The 18,225-nt window shown below is 39.6% G+C and overlaps 1 protein-coding gene across 1 annotated transcript in view; it reads left to right on the top strand.

Moving 5' to 3' along the window:
* Positions 1–10,811, top strand: part of PLEK (pleckstrin) — a 27,018-nt gene extending 16,207 nt beyond the window's left edge. The window contains exons 5-9 of the mRNA XM_011365600.1: positions 890–1,074; positions 2,442–2,546; positions 7,153–7,236; positions 8,051–8,120; positions 9,291–10,811. Of these exons, the coding sequence (XP_011363902.1) occupies positions 890–1,074; positions 2,442–2,546; positions 7,153–7,236; positions 8,051–8,120; positions 9,291–9,427 (581 nt within the window). The 3' untranslated portion in view covers positions 9,428–10,811. The remainder of the gene's footprint in view (positions 1–889; positions 1,075–2,441; positions 2,547–7,152; positions 7,237–8,050; positions 8,121–9,290) is intronic.
* Positions 10,812–18,225: the final 7,414 nt, after the last annotated feature.

Raw genomic sequence — 18,225 nt, 5'->3', positions numbered from 1 at the left:
GGGTCAATTTTATTTTATTCTCTTTTTAAATCTCTCTTGAGGCAGAATGTTGATTAAATGACTTCTCAAGGTTCCTGCTAGACCCTGCAAAAAAGGTGTGACATTCAGTGCAAGTGTTATCAACAAATTTTAATTTAGGACATACATATCTGACCGTATTATTTCCTGCCTAGAAGTTTGCGGTGGCTCCCCATCCAGAATTCTTGATGTGCCATTAAAGCTCTCCCGGCTCACTCTGCGCCTTCCTTTCTTTCTCTCTTGTCTCTTCTTGCCTTCTTGTCACCGACTCCTCCCCCTTGGCCCCAAAATGGGCTGTTTCATGCCTGTGTACATCTGTTCAGACTGCAGCTCCCCTCAGCCTGTGCTGGTTTCTCTCAGCCTCTGCCTCATGTGCTTGGCAAAAATCTACTCATTTTAAAGGCCCAGGGTCACTTCCTCTGTAAAGCTTTTCCTGTCAGTGCATCCAGAGTTCCCTTCCCCCATCCACCCCTTCCATACCTTCTTGCAGGTAGCTCCACGGTATTGACCCATAGTATAGCAGTTGTGATAGCAATACTTATCACCCATCTCTCCTTTTTGGATTCCCTGAGTGAGTCTCCCCAATACCCATCGCAGCACCTAGTAGGTGCTAAATAAATGTTAATGAAATAAATGAGTAGAATAGTAAAAACTGTTTCTTTGATACATATAGATTTTTCTTCCCCTCAAGACTTAACATGGTTCATTTTGTTTCTAGGTATCTATCCCATTGGTTTTGCTTTTTTCTTCTTGGAGTAACAGGGAAAAGATAGGTCAGACACGTGAGTGCTCTGGAGCTTTCCAGAGGTGACTGTCAGTGATTTGTTCTTTGATTAAGCGCGTTAACCTTCTTTCTGATGGTCCCATCCAGGTAACTGTGTCATCGACTGGCTGCTTTCCAACCAGTCTGTTCGGAATCGCCAGGAAGGCCTCATGATCGCCTCCTCACTGCTGAACGAAGGCTACCTGCAACCTGCTGGAGACCTGTCCAAGAACGCAGTGGATGGAACTGCCGAAAACCCTTTCCTGGACAACCCTGATGCCTTCTACTATTTTGTAAGTGAGAAAAGCTACCTATCTACTCTTTCTGCAATGGGGACTGCCTGGGCAGATTCTAGGGGCTGATTTCAGTTCATATCTACGTATGCTAAAGAAAAGCCCAGCCCTATGGAGAGCTGTTGCATGTTTCAGACTTGACAGCTGTCCCCCCTCCTCAATGTCTGCCACATTTAAGTGAATCAATTTAAAGGAAAGCATTGTTTTCTTGAATAGTTTTCTTTAAATGGACTTTTAAAAACTTTACTATATCTATTCTTATAAGCAGTAATTCAGTTATAAAAATCTGTTAGGCCGTCACACATGCCAGGCACTCTAAAAAACGAAGGAGATACAGCAGTTAACAAAACAAAACAAACAAAAAAAACAAAAGAAAAACAAATAAACAAAACAACAACTGGTAGAAATTGCATCCTTTATGGAGCTTTCTTTCTAGAGGGAGATCCATGATATCACGATATGCTGGTTGTAGTTTTCCAAATATACATTAAAATACATGACTTTTCATACAGAATGTTTTCATCTACATCACCTCTCTCAATTGTCTTGTGTACCTCCCATGGTATGCTTACCACAGACTAGGAAACACTATGTTACACAACAATCTTGGGCCATGTGAGAAATCCCGCAATAGATTTCTAGGGGAATTTTGGCAGTTTTGTTTCTATTTAGTGTCAGAGCACAAAAGTTAGCTACTTAAGAGAACAAACCTTTTTAAAAAAATGATGTGGATATCCCAGAGAGAGTTTCATTTCATTTTGGGGGAAGTTTTTCTGTCAGTATTTTAATATGCTTGTTTGTGGCTATTTAAATGTGGGATTCTAAAAATACCCATCACAGTGGCTCCTCTTCCTCTGTACGATTCATTGCTTGCTTATAGCTGAGCAAGTCTCAGTCCCCTCCTGACCTCAGAGAATGAAGATGGACACATGCTCTTGATCTTCTCAAAGAAGAAGGGGCTGAGTGGCAGAGGTCATAACTGAGCTTGTGTTGTGCAGTGTCTTAGAGGTTAGCTAACTCTACTTTCAAGAATGTGGCCTTGAAGTCCCAAGAGAAGGAAGGCTCTGAAGAAAGAAATGTGCTCACCTAGACTTAGAATGTACCTTGGGGAACCCAAGAAAATGAAAGGATACTGACAAGATCACATGAGAAGAAACAAGAGAGGACGAGCATCTAGAAACAAGATAAAAGGGGAGGGGAAACGAGCTAACCAAGGACAGCCTTTAAGGTTCAGGTTGGGATATGAACCACGGGGGAGGAAAAGAAGGAGCCTACCCTGGTGGCTGGAGGGTAGAGGGAGATGGAGATGGTAAAATAGCAATATGCCTAAGACTCATAAAATAAACTTGCCATTTCTTTCCTCATAGCCAGACAGTGGGTTCTTCTGTGAAGAGAATTCCAGTGATGAAGACATTATTCTGAAAGAAGAATTCAGAGGCGTCATTATCAAGCAGGGATGTCTGCTGAAGCAGGTGAGTGGCCACCGCTCTTCCATTTTTACCTTTTCCCCTTATCAGCTTCTTTTTATTTCTAAATCACAAATGGCATTTCATTTGGCCAATAGTCAACTAGCAAATGAAACCTACAGAGAAAAAGATAGACAACTAGTTAAGTAAATGATCAAAGTGGCATTCGGTCAAAAGGACTGAAGCAGACAGGGCAGAAGATCCACTTTGAAAAAGAGAAATTTCTCTTTTATCAATATCATGGGGAAAATAGATGTTTCAAGAAAAATATTGACCTTTTAATTAGGAGGAGGAAATCAATTGGCTAAAAGATGCCATCCAAAAGACAACGATATTTCATAATAAAAATACTTCCATCTTCCTATTCCTCCTCCCTACAAAGTAACTGGGAAACAGGAATAGGCCACAGCTAGACAAGGAATATTATATACTGTTGAGAACAAGGAAGTACCATTCCAGACTGCAGGTAGGACATGGTTAGACTAAACCTAGTGCATGCCTGAGGCCAACTCTGAAGAAGCATCAGCAAACAAAGGGCAAATCCAGTTAGAAGGCATGAACTCAGTCCTGGGGAGAAGTTGTGTGCAGTTACCAGGTGTCCACAGGTACAGGCCACTGTCAGTCTGGGAGGCAAAGAGCTGAAGAGCTATAGTTAGTGACCATGGAAGAGGTATGGCAAGAGGTATGACAGTACAGGCCACTGTCAGTCTGGGAGGCTGAAGAGCTGAAGAGCTATAGTTAGTGACCATGCCAAGAGGTAAGAGGATACAAGGGCTGAGGCTGAGTGAAGAAGTTAGGGCCAGCACCTAATAGAGGAAGAAGCAGCAGAAAGACATGAGGATATTTAGGGAGAAACAAACTGATACCAGCACATAGGGTCACAGAAACCAAACTACTTTATGAGGCCAAAGTTTTGCCTTCCTGGTTGTGCTGTGAGCCATCTTAAAGGCACTGCTCAGTATATAACAGAGAGAACTGGGTTGCTGTAAGGAGATTTTTGTGCTCTGATGTAGACCCCATGGGACTGAGAGATTTGACTTATCTCATCATAGAACCCTGAACTTTCAGGGCAAGAGGGGAGAATGAACTTGAGCATGTATTTACACTTGAAAAGAAGGAAATTGGGTTAATTGAGATTAGTTATAGAAATGGATTTTGAATTTTACTAGGGGAAGTGGGCATTAATGTGGAAAATTTACCTTAACATCAGGTTTTCAGAGAATAGGGTCCTAAGACATAATACAGTAAGAATCTAGAAAGAATTCACAGACTATTCTAATGACTTTTATAACAAGGTAACCACTGACTAGATTAAAAGAAAAGCATAGGAGCAGGCCAGCCTTGTGTAGGGAAGGCTCTGGCAGTTGCCCATGGGCAGAGTATGCCCATCGCTGGCTTCCATATTGGTTTTGCCAAACATTCTTACGTTTCTGCTGGAAGGTGGCCGTGAAGAGTAACTTGGGAAGGAATTTTATTATTTTTTTATGTTATTAATTCTTTCTGTAATTCTATATTATCATTCGTTAATTACTCTTTTAGAATTAGTTGATCTGACAAGCCCTAGTCTAGAGTGGACCCTGAGAAATCGAACATGAAAGTTGAAAAGGGGTAAACAAACTCTGAGCTGGAACGGAGTCATTCATATCTGGGCAAAGAACCCCAGAGGAGACCCTGGCTGGTCTAAAATTGACTGAGGGTAATGGGTGCCTAAGTGTGTATTGAAGAAGATGAGGGCCAAAAGAGCCTTGCTTCCCTGTTTTCCTTTGCCTTCTTCTACTCGTCAATAGCTACAATTCAGCCTTAGCTAGTGCAGTTGGTGCACATTTTCCTCCTCCAGGGATCTGTTAAAATTGCACTCCAGCCCAATTAAATCGGAGTCATTGGGTTTTTCAGTTCCCCAAGCAATTCTGATGTGTGGCTAAGGTTGAGAACCACAGAGCCTTTTTCTTAAAAGCTAATTTATCCTATTATCGAAACATCACTATTTAAATAGTCATCCTTACAAACCTCCTTTAAACATAAAGTAAACAGAAATCTATGTGTGTTCAGGAATTTCGTTCTTTTAGAATATTCTTTTATCTCCTTTTTGCGGGGTGAGGGAGGGAACAAAAACCTCTTCTGTTTGAATCGACAGCCTCCTTTAATGTTTCCAGTCTCTTAGCTCAGTGGTTTATAACCCTGTTTCATATCAGAGTCATGTGAGGGAATTTAACTAAATGCCCTCTTTAGGTGCCATGAAAACTAAACCACCCTTGTGTCTCCCTCTGGGAGTTAGCCAGGGTTAACCTGAGAAGAAGGCTAATCATGAAAAAGGACAACTATATTTCACACCTCACAAGTGGGAAGTAGCTATGTCCAAGTGGAGGTTGGTCCTCTCCCCTCCACCCTTCTTCTCTCCTCTTCTCCCAACCCAGAGGAAATAATTCTACTTGGAAGACGTAGCAAGTGCGAGGATACGTGACTATATTCAATATAATCTTTTTTAATGTAACTATTCTGTTATGATAATGAATACAATATTTAGTTTTTCAACCACATATAGATTCTTTGGTGGGGAGGGACAATGTACTATATGTGTTTTCTCATATCTGCTGCAGAGATCAGCATTCTTCTTGGTCTATAATAGGCAATAAACATTTGTAGAGTGAATTAAATCAAATACAGGTAAATGACTTTGACAGATCAGCATTAATTCTTGTAAATCCTGGGCATGTATGCATTCCTTGAGATCCTTCAGGAAATACTCGTTAAATGAGAGATGGCCAGACACTTCTTACTAACATCATACTCTTCAATACATCACATTGTGATGTCATATTAAAGGGAAAATGGTGGTTAGCCAGGACTGCCTAATTTCACATCCTCCTAATACCTTCCTCTTCCACTGACTCATGAGAACTTGGTATTCACTCAATAATTGCTTAAAAGAACATGCCAAGTATATCTGTAGGTCAAGAGGAAGTGGCTGTGGGGCAGAAACATTTTATGGGAAACATTAAGGCAAAGAACAGGAATTTATAAAAAGAATTTTAGAAGTCGATACTCTGCAAAAGCTATCTGGATATGATATTGCAGGATGAAATATTCTCTCTTCTCACATATGACTCTATAGAATTTCTGGCTCCATCCTTCTGGCCAGTAAAAGGCCCTTTAGAAATGAGCTCCTTGACCAAATGCTCAGCCAAATAACTTAGACCCATTGTTGAAAGCTCTCTTTAAACTCCTCCGACCTGGCATTATGAAGGAGGCACTGTTTGCTGAAATCATAAATGTTTCATATCCTCCTACACAAGCACAATGAAAAATATTGGAAAATTCATATATGTGTCTGTCAATATGTGGTGTTTTAGAAACAACAATATTCTTCATGTTGGCAGGATAGAAAGCGTATATCTTTTACATTTTTTTTGGTTTCTGGAGTTATTCGTTATTTGAATTTTCTGTGGGAAATCTTAGAATCAGGTTTACCATAACATTTTAAAAAACTAATTGAAATAACTGGGTAATTCAAGGTGATTACAAGCAGATATAAAGCAGCTTCCATGTTCCAGGCACAGTGCTGGGCATTGGTGGAGCAAAGACAAACGAGACAAAAATCCTGCCCTCAAAACCCCCAGTCTAGACAGTGTCAGTATTTAATTCTATTGGAAAAGGCCAAATCCTATTTTTCTTTTTTATTGTGTCTGTCACAGCAACTATTTTTTCCCCATTTCCTTTGCTGTTACCTGCTGTTCGTCCTTGTCAATTTTATGCCTGAATAATTGAAATCATTTTCTAATGCTCTCTTTTTTACCTTATTATCTTCCCCCTGGCTTATCTTTAACTTAGCCAGCTGGTCCATGCAGTTTGATGTCACCCCATTAATCTTTCTAAAATGTGACCGTAATCTCCTCCTTTCCAACTCAAAAGCTATCAGCAACACCCCCACCTTTTATTTTTACTACATCCCTTCTCCTTTTCCATTATTCCTCATGAACCCTGCCTTCTTTTCAGACTGATCTTATTCATCAATGTCTGAATATGCCTTGTGCGTTCTCATTGATGCTTTTTTGTTGTCAATGGTCTTCTCACTTGGCCTCTTTCTCATTCATCTAACTCCTGTGTGTACCACAGGGATAAGTGCAGGTCTTTATAAAGCTTTCCTTGACATCCAAATCCACAATTACATATCCCTTGTTTCACTCCTTTGAAATTCACTATCTCTACCAATTATTTGATTTGAATATTTGCTATTGTAAATTTCCAAATAGGTTATAAACTCTTAGAAGAGTAGGGCATATCTTAAATCTCTCTATAGATAGCCTCCAGATTACCTAACATAGTACATTGTATGTAGTACTGTCTTATATGATATCAAGTTGGAAGATAACCTTGGAAGTAATTTTATTGATTGATTGATTAATTGATTGGAAATAATTTAATCCATAATTTAATAACATCTGAATTGTTCATTAGCCCTTGTGCTGTCTCCCTGACAAAGATCTGGGTTAGAGCCTGGTTCTCCTGAAGTTAGTGTTTCAGCTTTTTTTCTTTTTTCAATTCAGTAAAGACTTATTATGTAAGTGCTGCTAAGAACTCATCATTCCTTTTCTTATGTTGATCCTGGATATAGGGGCATAGGAGGAAAAACTGGAAAGTGAGGAAGTTCATCCTGAGAGAAGACCCTGCATACCTGCATTACTATGACCCTGCTGGGGTAAGATCCTGCGGCCGATAAATCCATTCCACTGAAAGCCTTTACTGCACGCACCGGTTCTTGGGGCTTCCCATTTCCGATTCTGCTATGTTGATATCCTCCTTCTTGTTCTCCCACTTTCCTTTACCTTTTCCTACCCCCTCTTATTACAAAAATTTGAGATCTTAGGTTTTGAGGCCAGCATAAGCTGAGAGATGGAAGAAAATATCACTATATTGTTATTTATTTAGTCAGCTCAACACATTTTTGTTGTTTCTCCCAATCTGGTATTTTCAGAGGAACTCGGCCAGTGCAATACTTTACTTTTGGTTTAATACACAAAAAAGTGATCCTTTCTCTTCTAGGACAACTTGGATGAAAGCATTATTTAAGTCTAGCCATTTGGGCTGTTTAATATTCAGAAGGCTTTTACCTCAGTAAAATAAGCCAACTCTAACGCATTGGGTTGGGCCCTCAGCCTCTGCTTGCAGTTCAGGGCTCTTTGATTCCTTCTCATGAGGGTTATATTGTGGCGTCAGTTGCATAGGGCCAAAGAGCTCTGAAAACATGCAGCTCTTTTCTTGTGGGATGTGGTGGTGATTCAGAGTCTCCACCTCTCCTCCAGATATGAAGCTCAGATTGACCTGTTTCTCCTCATCCTGCCTCCCTGGGTAAAGTGGGACCGGGGGTGGGGTGGAAGACCTGGAAGAAATTTTTTTTAATCTTCTTCTGTTTTTATCTATTTGGGAGTCTGTGTAGCTTTCGTACCAATAGAATATGGTATAGCCCTACATTATATTTTGGAAACATAACAAAGGACTCTTCTCTCCTATAGGGGGAAGATCCCCTGGGAGCAATTCACTTGAGAGGCTGTGTAGTGACTTCAGTGGAGAGCAACCCGGATGGTAAGAATGAATTTTTGTTTGAGAGAGAAGTGGTCACTCAAACTCCCTCCCCACACCTGGGCATCCTGAGCCTATAGCAATCACTTGCTCAATTTTTCAGGCATAAGCATGGATGAATTTCTGTCTGAAAACCTGGGAGAAACCAAGAGCTGTTCTCTCCCAACTGCTGCCTTTGCTTTCTAGGCCTTGGGGAGTTAGAGTGGTTTTGTGAATGCTTTGAGTAAATCTTTGATCAATGCTGAGAAGAGTCCTTCACCTCAGAACTGGTTTAAATAAAGAGAATTGTTACCTCCTGATGCCTGTAATTGAGCCACGACATTTCTTAATGGGGGCCTTTTACAGACCAGGAAATCTCTCACAACAAAAGGGACATTTGTACAATGAGGCAGTGTGGTGAGTGGAAGGTGCACCTGGGTTATAGTTAGGTCTGTGCTAGTGGTTTAGCAGCACAGATGACCTTCATGTCACAGATTAGAAGTCTATGATTTGGTGCATAAAATAACCATATTGGTGTAGATTGACTTTGCAGGTGCAAGGATGAGTGATATCACTGTGGAGATGTGGGTTAGACAACCAAACACTTGTTTCGCCTTGTTATTTGGGGATTATGATGTTATAGAGACTCACAGGCAAACACTACAGCTGCAAAAGCTTAGATTTTTACTATCCCTAGATCAGCTCACTCACTTCTCCCCATATTATGTTTTAGTTTGGGGGTAGACTATACTGGTGGTACTAGCTATGGGTCTGATTATTTATTTGTTTGTTTATTTATTTATTTATAAATTTAAAAAATAGACTAGGGTCATATCTTGGTTTATATTATGAGCAGAGGAAAGATACTCATTAAACACTATTGGTATGCAAAAGTGAGAAGTTTAATTTGTTTGTAAACTGTAAAAGAAAATGTTTCTCCTTGAGTGTTTCATGTGTTTCTTAAACATTTCTTACACACATGCATGACCATACTATGTACCTATCTATATAAATACTATATAAAATTATAAATTGAATATATATGATCCTACAACAATAGTAAGTTTGAAAACCACCTTTTTAATTTTCTTAGAACATTCAAAAAATAGAAATTTCATTCATTACAGAAGGAAGATGAATGAGGTGGACTTTCTGGTGCCCATGTCTACTGTCATTCACTTCCTCTTTCAACAGGCAAGAAGAGTGAAGAAGAGAACCTCTTTGAGATCATTACGGCTCATGAAGTTCATTATTTCTTGCAAGCGGCCACCCCCAAGGAGCGCACTGAGTGGATCAAAGCCATCCAGGTGGCCTCCCGGACTGGGAAGTGAGGACACACCTGCAGCTCATCCTCACTCTCCTGAGGGAATGCCATGGATAAGCTCGGTCCAAGATCTGTTTATTTCTGGTGACAGAGCAAAGAAATAGCCCCAGGGTGGGAAATTTTCATCTCGGGGGTTTTGAATGTAATTAAACACACTCCGCGTGATGTTCACCTGTATCAACCACATGGCTCACTGCAGTCTCTCTGCCACTCTCCATGTCCCCTGGGTACACTGCTTAATCTCTCCAGGCCTCAGGTTCCTCTTCTGGAAAACGAAGTGAGTTCCATGAGGCTCTCCCTCGCTTAAACACAAAGCCCTGTGATTGTAATATCCATGGAAGTGAAAGTGTCTCTAGTCATCCAGCTGGTGTCTCTTCTTGGCTAAGTCTTGGCCTTCAGACCCTGAGACGACGCTTCCCTTCAAAACTGTTCCCAGTCTGTACTACGAGGACTAGGCATTTGCCTCTCTTGTTCTCTTTCAGCACTTTCCCTTGCTCTTGGCTACAAGGTCATGTATCAAAATGAAGGAGACCTCTCTTCTTCCTTTCTCCCTCTACCCAGAAACTTCCTGAGAGGCAATGCTGCAGTGGGGGCTCTTATGTTGAAGTCTTCTTTCACTAACTATAGCCTGAAAAGTTATGTCTTCTGAGAAAAAGAACTAAGAAAGTCAGGAGTAGCCGAGGGTCTTTCATGCCTTGAAGACACCCAGTGAAGGCATATTACACTCCCACTTGATGCTGATCTGAGAACAGTCTATCTTTGTCCCTTCCCGGAACATTTCTCTATCATGTACGATAATCAGGACGGGGAACTCGAAATCTTTGAGATAGTTCCATTTGAGTGTTTGCAGAAAAAAGTGGCCATCCAGGTTCTCTTAATGAGTTCTCTCCATGGGTGAGGGGCCTGGGCAGCTGCCTGGCTAACGTGCCCCCCAAACTCCAGTTCCAGAGGGCACAGGGGCTACACCACAGGTGGGCAGATGGGATGATGAGTTTATACAAAGATAGCACTGAAAGAACTCAAGTCTAGCAGAGCAAGTAGAGGTGGCCATCAACAGCATTCAGTGCCTTCCATCCTCCAGTCGATGATACTGTGGCTGTGCCTGAGCTTTAAGCATAAACTGAAGCAACTTTTGCTAGACCTCCGAAGAGCCTCGCAAACCCATTATCAACCAGAGTTATCTGACCTAGATTCTAACTGGGTACCTGTTCCCAGTTTTTGACTGTGTCCTCTAATAAATGATTCCAATCCAAAATCGAGAAAGAAAGCGGGTATGTGGGCGAAAGTTTATTTTCCAATTTCAGATTTTTAATTTTAAGGCCCCAGTGAGTAAAAAGGAGTAGAAAATTCTTCCCAATTTTATCTACTCCTCTCTCTCCCTACACTAATTCCACACAATATCCACAGGGCTATTCCTATTCCCAGACTGTTTGATCAAAGCCCTACCTTTTCTCTGGTTCTTTAGTAAACTGTCTTCTTAGAATACACACAGTAGTTTTTCTACATTCAATGTTAAAAGTATTTATTAATATGGAGTCCACTTTATATTTGAAATAAACATGACTGTGTTTAGTGTCTTTTTGGTGTGATGACTCTGATGTTTTGTCTCCCATAAATAATTCTCCTTTTACACCACCTACTTTCATGTACTGAGGATAACACCATTTCTAATCTCTCGAGTCATCCCAATGACTCTATGATTTTTTTTTTTTAATAAAGTTAGTCTATTCTAGGGAATAATAAAAATATGGGGGAAATAAAGATAAGGCTGTCCATATATCTTCCTATTCCTTAAATCTATATCTCTAATTTTTAATTTATGGGACCTTGACTATAGTGTTCAGCCAAGCAAAAGAATTCATAAATGACCATTAACTATTAAGGATATGGAAAACTATTTACATTAGGAGAAAATAAATTTCCTACTGAAGGGCTACTATTGTGGTTGAGCAGGATATGCACTGAGCAACTCCAGGGGTCACTATTTACATATAGCATAGGTGACTATCATTCCTTGGGATTTTCATTACATGATCTGCATATTTGTACATACTGGTCTGCAGAGAATTCATAGCATCATTATGGCTTCCTAACACGGGCAGTTCTTCCTGGTGGGATGAAGGTGTCACTTTTCAAAGTGGATATTTAGAGTACAGGTATAGATGTTATATCTTTGGCTTAGAAATCATGCTCAGGCCTTTTTGGGCATAGTCATAGGTAAGTCTACATGTGTCTGAGCTCCAGAGTGGCAGACATTTCCTTCAGTGACAACGTGTGATAAGGAATGTATAAACTGTCAATTCTATTCAAAGAATATTCAAAGCCAAAAAGAGGCTGCTAGGCATTTACCCAGGATTTCAATTTAGATTGGGGGAAAAATAAATTGTAAAATATTCAGTTGCGGAAGAATTAAGAAAGTATACAAAAAGAAGAAAAATGTGTTCTTGCATCACATGACTGACAGCCAGTCAGAAAAATAAAGCACTCAATCTGAAAACTCTAACACTTTTTTGGGAAAAAAATAAGAGGCATTGTAAGGTGAGACTCTCACATGCAACTGGAGAATACAATACTGATGTTAGGAAAGATGTTAAGTGTCTCTTGTAGTCACAAGTGGACACAGACACACATACTATGGGTAAGATTCTACCAGCAGAGGATGACTTTCAAAATCAGAATGAGGAACTTGCTTAGATTAGAATAACGAACCGCTTCCTGGTGCTTCTTGGTAGACATTTGAGAGAGCTAAACAGAGCATCCACATCATTTCCTTTGGATTTCGTGTAAGCCTATTATAGACAAAACCCTCCCCGCTATCACCTCACATCAGCCTTCAGGCAAAAAAAAAAAACCATAGAAGAAAATTCATGAGTTCAGGTTCCATTTTGTGTTCTTTGAATAAGGAGTTTCAAAACTGAGTAGGGTGGATGAGGAGATGTTGGAGAGGAAAGGGTAGGGGAAAGAGAAGAAACATTAGGAGAAGCTTGCTTAAAAAAATAAACCGAATGTGTAATGATAGTCCTCAGTGATTTTGGCTCAGTTTCAGGGAAGAGGGAAGATAAAATATAGACGTCACTGGAGGAGAGAAACGAAGATGGGAGGAGAGTGTTTATGATGCCACATTTGCTACTTGACTTAGTTTGAGCTGAATTAAGTTTCAAAGGAAAAGTGCGCACAGGTGTTTATGGGGAGGTCATGTGATACTGTGGGAAGTGCAGTGGTCCTGGAGCCGGAGACCTGTGTTTGAATGCCCAGCCTGTGATTTACTGCATTTGCAACATGTAGGAGTATCTCTCCTTTATATCTAAAATGAGAATAATAATGTATCCCTCACAGGGCTCTTGTTAGAACTAAACGAAATACTATCTGTAAGTCACCTGGCATGTGTGGGCACTCAACAAATCCCAGTTATCTTTCTTCTGACGCCTCTGTCTTAGAAACCATTTGTGGTAATCCAGGTTTTAAGGGCTCTGTGGCAGGGGGTTCAACTTTGGTCTCTGTCAGAATGGCCTGTGGAATTCTTTCACCGAACATGGGCCTCTACTTCAGGGCCCCTGATTTCATCAATGTGCCGTGGGATCTTTATGTCTGCACTTCTACTTTTTTTAAAAAAAATAGTTGAGTACTTTTTATCAACATTAAAATTAAAAACTACTAATAAACTGCTTGCATCCCCACTGCCTACAGTTTAGACAATGAAGTAATAGCTTAGCATTTAAGGCTCTTTATAAACCGGTCCCCAACTGCCTTTCCTAACTGTTTTCCTTCTTGCTCACCTTCTACTCCAGACATACACCCATCTCACTGGTCCTTGGGAAGACCAGTACGTTTCTGGAACCTGCCCTTGCTCATGCATCGCCAGGGTATAGAATATTCTCTGTTCTCTGTCTCTTTTGCTCTCTCATTCTTATTTCTCCTTCAAGTTCCAGCTTAATGCCTTAGCTCTCCGCTCTCTCTTTGCAATTCTCTCTATTTTCATGGCAGACTTTATGCCTCTAAATTTCTCTAACATTTATTTAGCAATAGCCACATACTATGTTGATTGAAGTTATCGACCAGGCTTTCTGTTTTAGGGCTTGTGTTCTTTACGGTCAGAAAAGTGTTTGTGTTTTACAATTTTTCAATCCCTCCTGACATCTAGGTCAGTGCTTGCACATGGTAGGTGCTCTATAAATAGCTGTTAGTTGAGTAATGCAAATGAAGGAATTACTAGTCATAGACAAAAGGTTCCTTATACATTGACCTGAGCTTAGGGAAAGCACTGCAGCCGTAAGAGCAAACAATTCCTATTGGCACCACCTTTTTAAGTACTCTGCTGATATAAACTCAGTTAAAGTTCACAACGACCTTAGGAGATTTATACAATATTATTGTTATTTTGTGGATGAAGAAATTGTGGCACAGAGAGGTAAAGTGATTTGTCAAAGGTCACGCAACTAGGACTTGTCAAACTCAGGATTCTAGCCCAGTCTGGCTGGCCCCAAAGTTCATGCTCTCCTACCCCACTTTATATCTCCCCTTCATAATAAGAGATGAGTTTATGTGCCGACTATGAGTGCCAGTAACTTTGCTACATACTAGAAATTTTTCACTTAATTTCTACAACAATCATTCCAGGCAGCTTCATCCCCATTTTTCAAATGAAGAAAATGAAGTTAATAATATTACCTAAGAGTCCTGAGCCAGTAGCCTAAGGAAATTCAAGCCCAGATCTGCCTGGCTTCTAAATCATCATATGCTTAAGTGCTGAGCTCTGTCCTGGATATATTTGGTTCTTACCACCTTTTGGCTATCTATCTTGTTGCCATGGGAACATCCTGTTTACTACACCCACTACTCAAGCCATATCAACTGCAGCAACATTTCCTATTAGGCCACAGCCAGCTACCATACTTGGCTCTAGGCCTTTCTTTGGTTAAAGGGAAACCTCTATGGTTAGATACAGCTATGGAAAGAGCTCTGCCCTGCTGGTATTTGTTTTGAGGCTTCTGAAAACTTTATTCTCTAACATTATATGTTCCAAAGCATTTTCCTTATCTGATTAGTGTGTGTCTATATATATGTGTGTGTACTTGTATATGTACTTAAAACTTTTACTGATATCACTGGGTGCATGCACAGGAAAAAAGTGTATGTGATCAAAGGTCATGCTTTGTCAATAATAAGAAAATAAACAACATCATAAAGTGGGGGGTACTTGACTGAAGAAGATGTATGGATGGCAAATAAGCACATGAAAAGATGTTCAACATCGTTAGTCATTAGGGAAATATTTACTACTTGTTGAAAAGATACTATTTTGAATATAGATACTACTTGTTGAAAAGATACTATTTTGAATAAAAGATACTATTAAAAGTAATTTTATCTGTTTCTTTTTACTATTTAAAATGACTATTAGAAACTTTAAAATATGCATGAGTTTGCATTTGTGGCTGGCATTATGTTTTTATTGGATAATGTGGTTCTAGATAGTAGTTTCTTTATCAGTCTGGATGGTTTCCAAAGTGAGGATGTAAAAACTATGGAGCAGATCTGATACTCAACCCACAATGGATGTGAAATGTGAGCAAGAAGTAAATGTTTGCTGTTTTAAGCCATTAGGGTTTGGAGTTACTTGTTATTGCAGCATCAATCCTTAGCTATCTTGATGGGGTTAACTTGGAAGAGGAAAAGCATCAGAGGTAAATTTTCTGATTATCTTATCGTCTGAAATCTCCATCAATATCTATTTTTCTTCTTTAGGTTCTTCATCTCACTGATCCACAACCAGAAATATCAGAACCTTTTACAATTTTCTTTGTCTTCCTAAATGGACTGTGGTCTGGTAGTAGTTCAGAAGAATGGCTAATCCAATACCACTGTGTGGATTTTTTTTTTTTTTCTTTTGTCAGTGTCTTAACACACAGGAAGATAATTTTCTGATTTTCTTGTCTTTGGGTTAGCAAATGATGTCAACATAAGGCCAGAAGACTCACTGCCCCAGTTTAGTCATTCGTTTTCTGTCACAGTGAGTGACCCAATTGGATAAACAGCCCATTTTTTTCTGTTACGCCTCCCTTCCTGTTTCTCTTGCTCTTTGAGCCTCTCTACAAAGTGTCCGTATTAGCAATGTACAAGCCAATTCTGACCTCAGTGTAAACAGTATTTGGAGCTAGGCATCCCTGGGAGAACAGTGGCAGTCGAGCCTGTTGTTGTAATCCAGGTGAGAGATGAGAGAATCACAGCAGTGAAGGTGAGGCAAATGAGTCTGTTTTAGTCAACAGTTGAACAAATATTTACAGAAGGTCAGACATTGTGCTAGGATGAGAAGTAGCTAAAGCTAAGTCTTACTCTCTGCCCTCAAAGAACCTCTAAGCTGATGTTTCAACACCCAGTGATTACCGCGTGCTATGATGGGCAGATAAAGAAGAACAGTTTAAAAGGCTTCCTAGAGATAACTGAGCGAAGCCTTTAAAGATGGATAGGATTCCCCAGGCAAAAAGGATAGGGGACAGATTTGAAAGATACTTAAGAGGAAAAAATCAATGAGAGAAAAAAGAATCTAAGATGATTTCTAGTTTAGGACCGCGCGTTGGACAATGGTCATTTCATGGACGAGTATAAGAAAAACGAAAACAAAAGTGGAAAAGATGTTACATTTAGATTAAAAAAAACAAAACAAAACACTAAATTTAAAGTTTTAGTTAGGAATCTAGAAGGGACTGCCCTGTAGCAGTTAGGGATCCAAGACTAAGGCAAAAAAGAAAGGTCGAAGTGGAGTTTTAGGTTTCAGAGTCATGAGTTTGTCAGTTGGTATTTGAAGCTGTAATAATGGATGAAAATGCTAGGGGAGAACAAGAGTCGATGTATTCATTCACTCATGCATTCAGTATGTACTGAGATCTCACTATGTGGTAATTGAAGAAAAGAGAGATCAATCTGGTAAGTATATTCTTGAAAGACAAAGAAGTGTAGACTCTTCTCTCAGGAAACTTGATTGTTCGAGGAAAGAGATAAATGGCTGATAACTAGATGAAATAGGAAACCAAAAGAATACTTTTTCACTTAGCATAATAACCTCTAGGTCCATCCAAGTCATTGAAAATGGTAGAATTTCACTTTTTCATGGCCGAGTAATATTCCATTGTATATATCAACTATATCTTGGCTATTGTGTTAGAGTAATCAGGGTGATCACTTCATAAACTATATAAATGTCTAACCAATGTGCTGTATACTTGAAATTAACAAAAATAAAATAAAATAAATTTAAAAGAACACTTTTTAAGGATAAGAGAGATTTTCTGGAGTTGAAAATTTGGTTGAATTCCACCTATATTTGAAAAAAAATGTTTTTGTTAATGACAGAACTATAACTCTTTTTAAAAATTTCAGTTGATTGTACACATTGCTGTTAACATTGTTAAAATTTGCAGAGATTTCAACCATATCTATTAATGTAATCATTCACTTCCCCTCTCCTATTATCTAATTCTTCTGCTTTGCAAATAATGAACTTAGAAGACTTTTGCTTCAAAAGAAATTGATTAGACAAACTTTAATTGGCCATCTCTGGAGCCAGGTGTTATGCAGGTGCAGAAAAGTCAAGACCTAAAAATGCTCTCCAGTGCTTAGCATTTGCTTATAAAGATTATTGCCAGTGAAATGAACAGGTGATCAGGTGATAAGATTATACTTCCATTTCTAGAAAATGCCTTAGGAAATAAGAAAGTGGAAATGTCCAGGACAGTCTAGAAAACTAGCTTGAGGCTCTGCTTGTGCTGAATGAATAACTGCAGAATTTGAGTGTTCCTTTTTTCCTTGTAGGCAATGGCTATTTGTTAATGGGGTCCTAGAGCCTGGTAGCTTTGAGGAAAGTGACTAAAGGGACAGGGAAATCAGTTAGTGGACTATTGTACTCTATCTGTAGAGGAGGTAATAGAGAGTAGGTAGTGAAAATAAGGAGGAACACAATGATTTCGAAGGAAGGATCTACAGATGGTACTGACTGACTAAGATGGTGAGAGTTAAGAGGTACTTAGAGAAGACTCTAGTATCTTGATCTTCTGAGAATATCAATAGAAAAATGAGTCATAGAGTGAAGGTAGGTTTGGAACATGAGTTTGAAGGTAAGGAGAGAGAGTGGGGATCTGGGATCTTCTTAAAATCATGAGCAAAGAAGTAAGAGCTGAAGTCCTAGGAGATGTGTTCACCAAAGGAGAATATATAGAATTAAGAAACTGACACAGCTTTCTGTTGGACAACAAGGAAGACCCAAGAATGGAGATCAGGAGCAGCACGAGGAGCCACAAAAGAGTTGGTAAAGATGTGGTCTACAGGAGAACAATCTCAGAAGCCTGGAGAGAAGAGTCATTTTGCAAGAAAAGAGAAGTCGTCAACAGTGTCAAATACATAGATATTAGGAGGCTGAGGCCTTAAAAAAGCAGTTGGGTTTGGCCATTAAATGACCATGGTGACTTTCAAGGGGGCAGTTTCAGTAGGATGGTGAGAGGAAAAGTCACATCACAGAGAAAATGGCAGGTGTAGTGAAAAGGGGTTACAGTGGTTGTAGACTATTTATTCTAGAAGTTTGTTACAGTGAATAACAGAGAATTGGTGTATAGCTTCCTGGAGTAATAGGGTAAATCATTCATTTACTTGTTCGGTAGGTTCATATTTATCAGAGCCCACTAGGTGCTTGTTCACTGCTGCCGGGAAAAGGCAGGCCAGACCCCCACTGTTCTGGAGTCTGCATTCTAGTGTGGAGGGACAGTCCATAAACCGTGAAGACAACTTCAGACATTGAAAGTGCTATTGATAAAA

Source organism: Pteropus vampyrus, unplaced genomic scaffold, assembly GCF_000151845.1.
Source record: "Pteropus vampyrus isolate Shadow unplaced genomic scaffold, Pvam_2.0 Scaffold113, whole genome shotgun sequence".
Taxonomy (NCBI): domain Eukaryota; kingdom Metazoa; phylum Chordata; class Mammalia; order Chiroptera; family Pteropodidae; genus Pteropus; species Pteropus vampyrus.
This window is presented reverse-complemented; position numbering and strand designations above follow the sequence as displayed.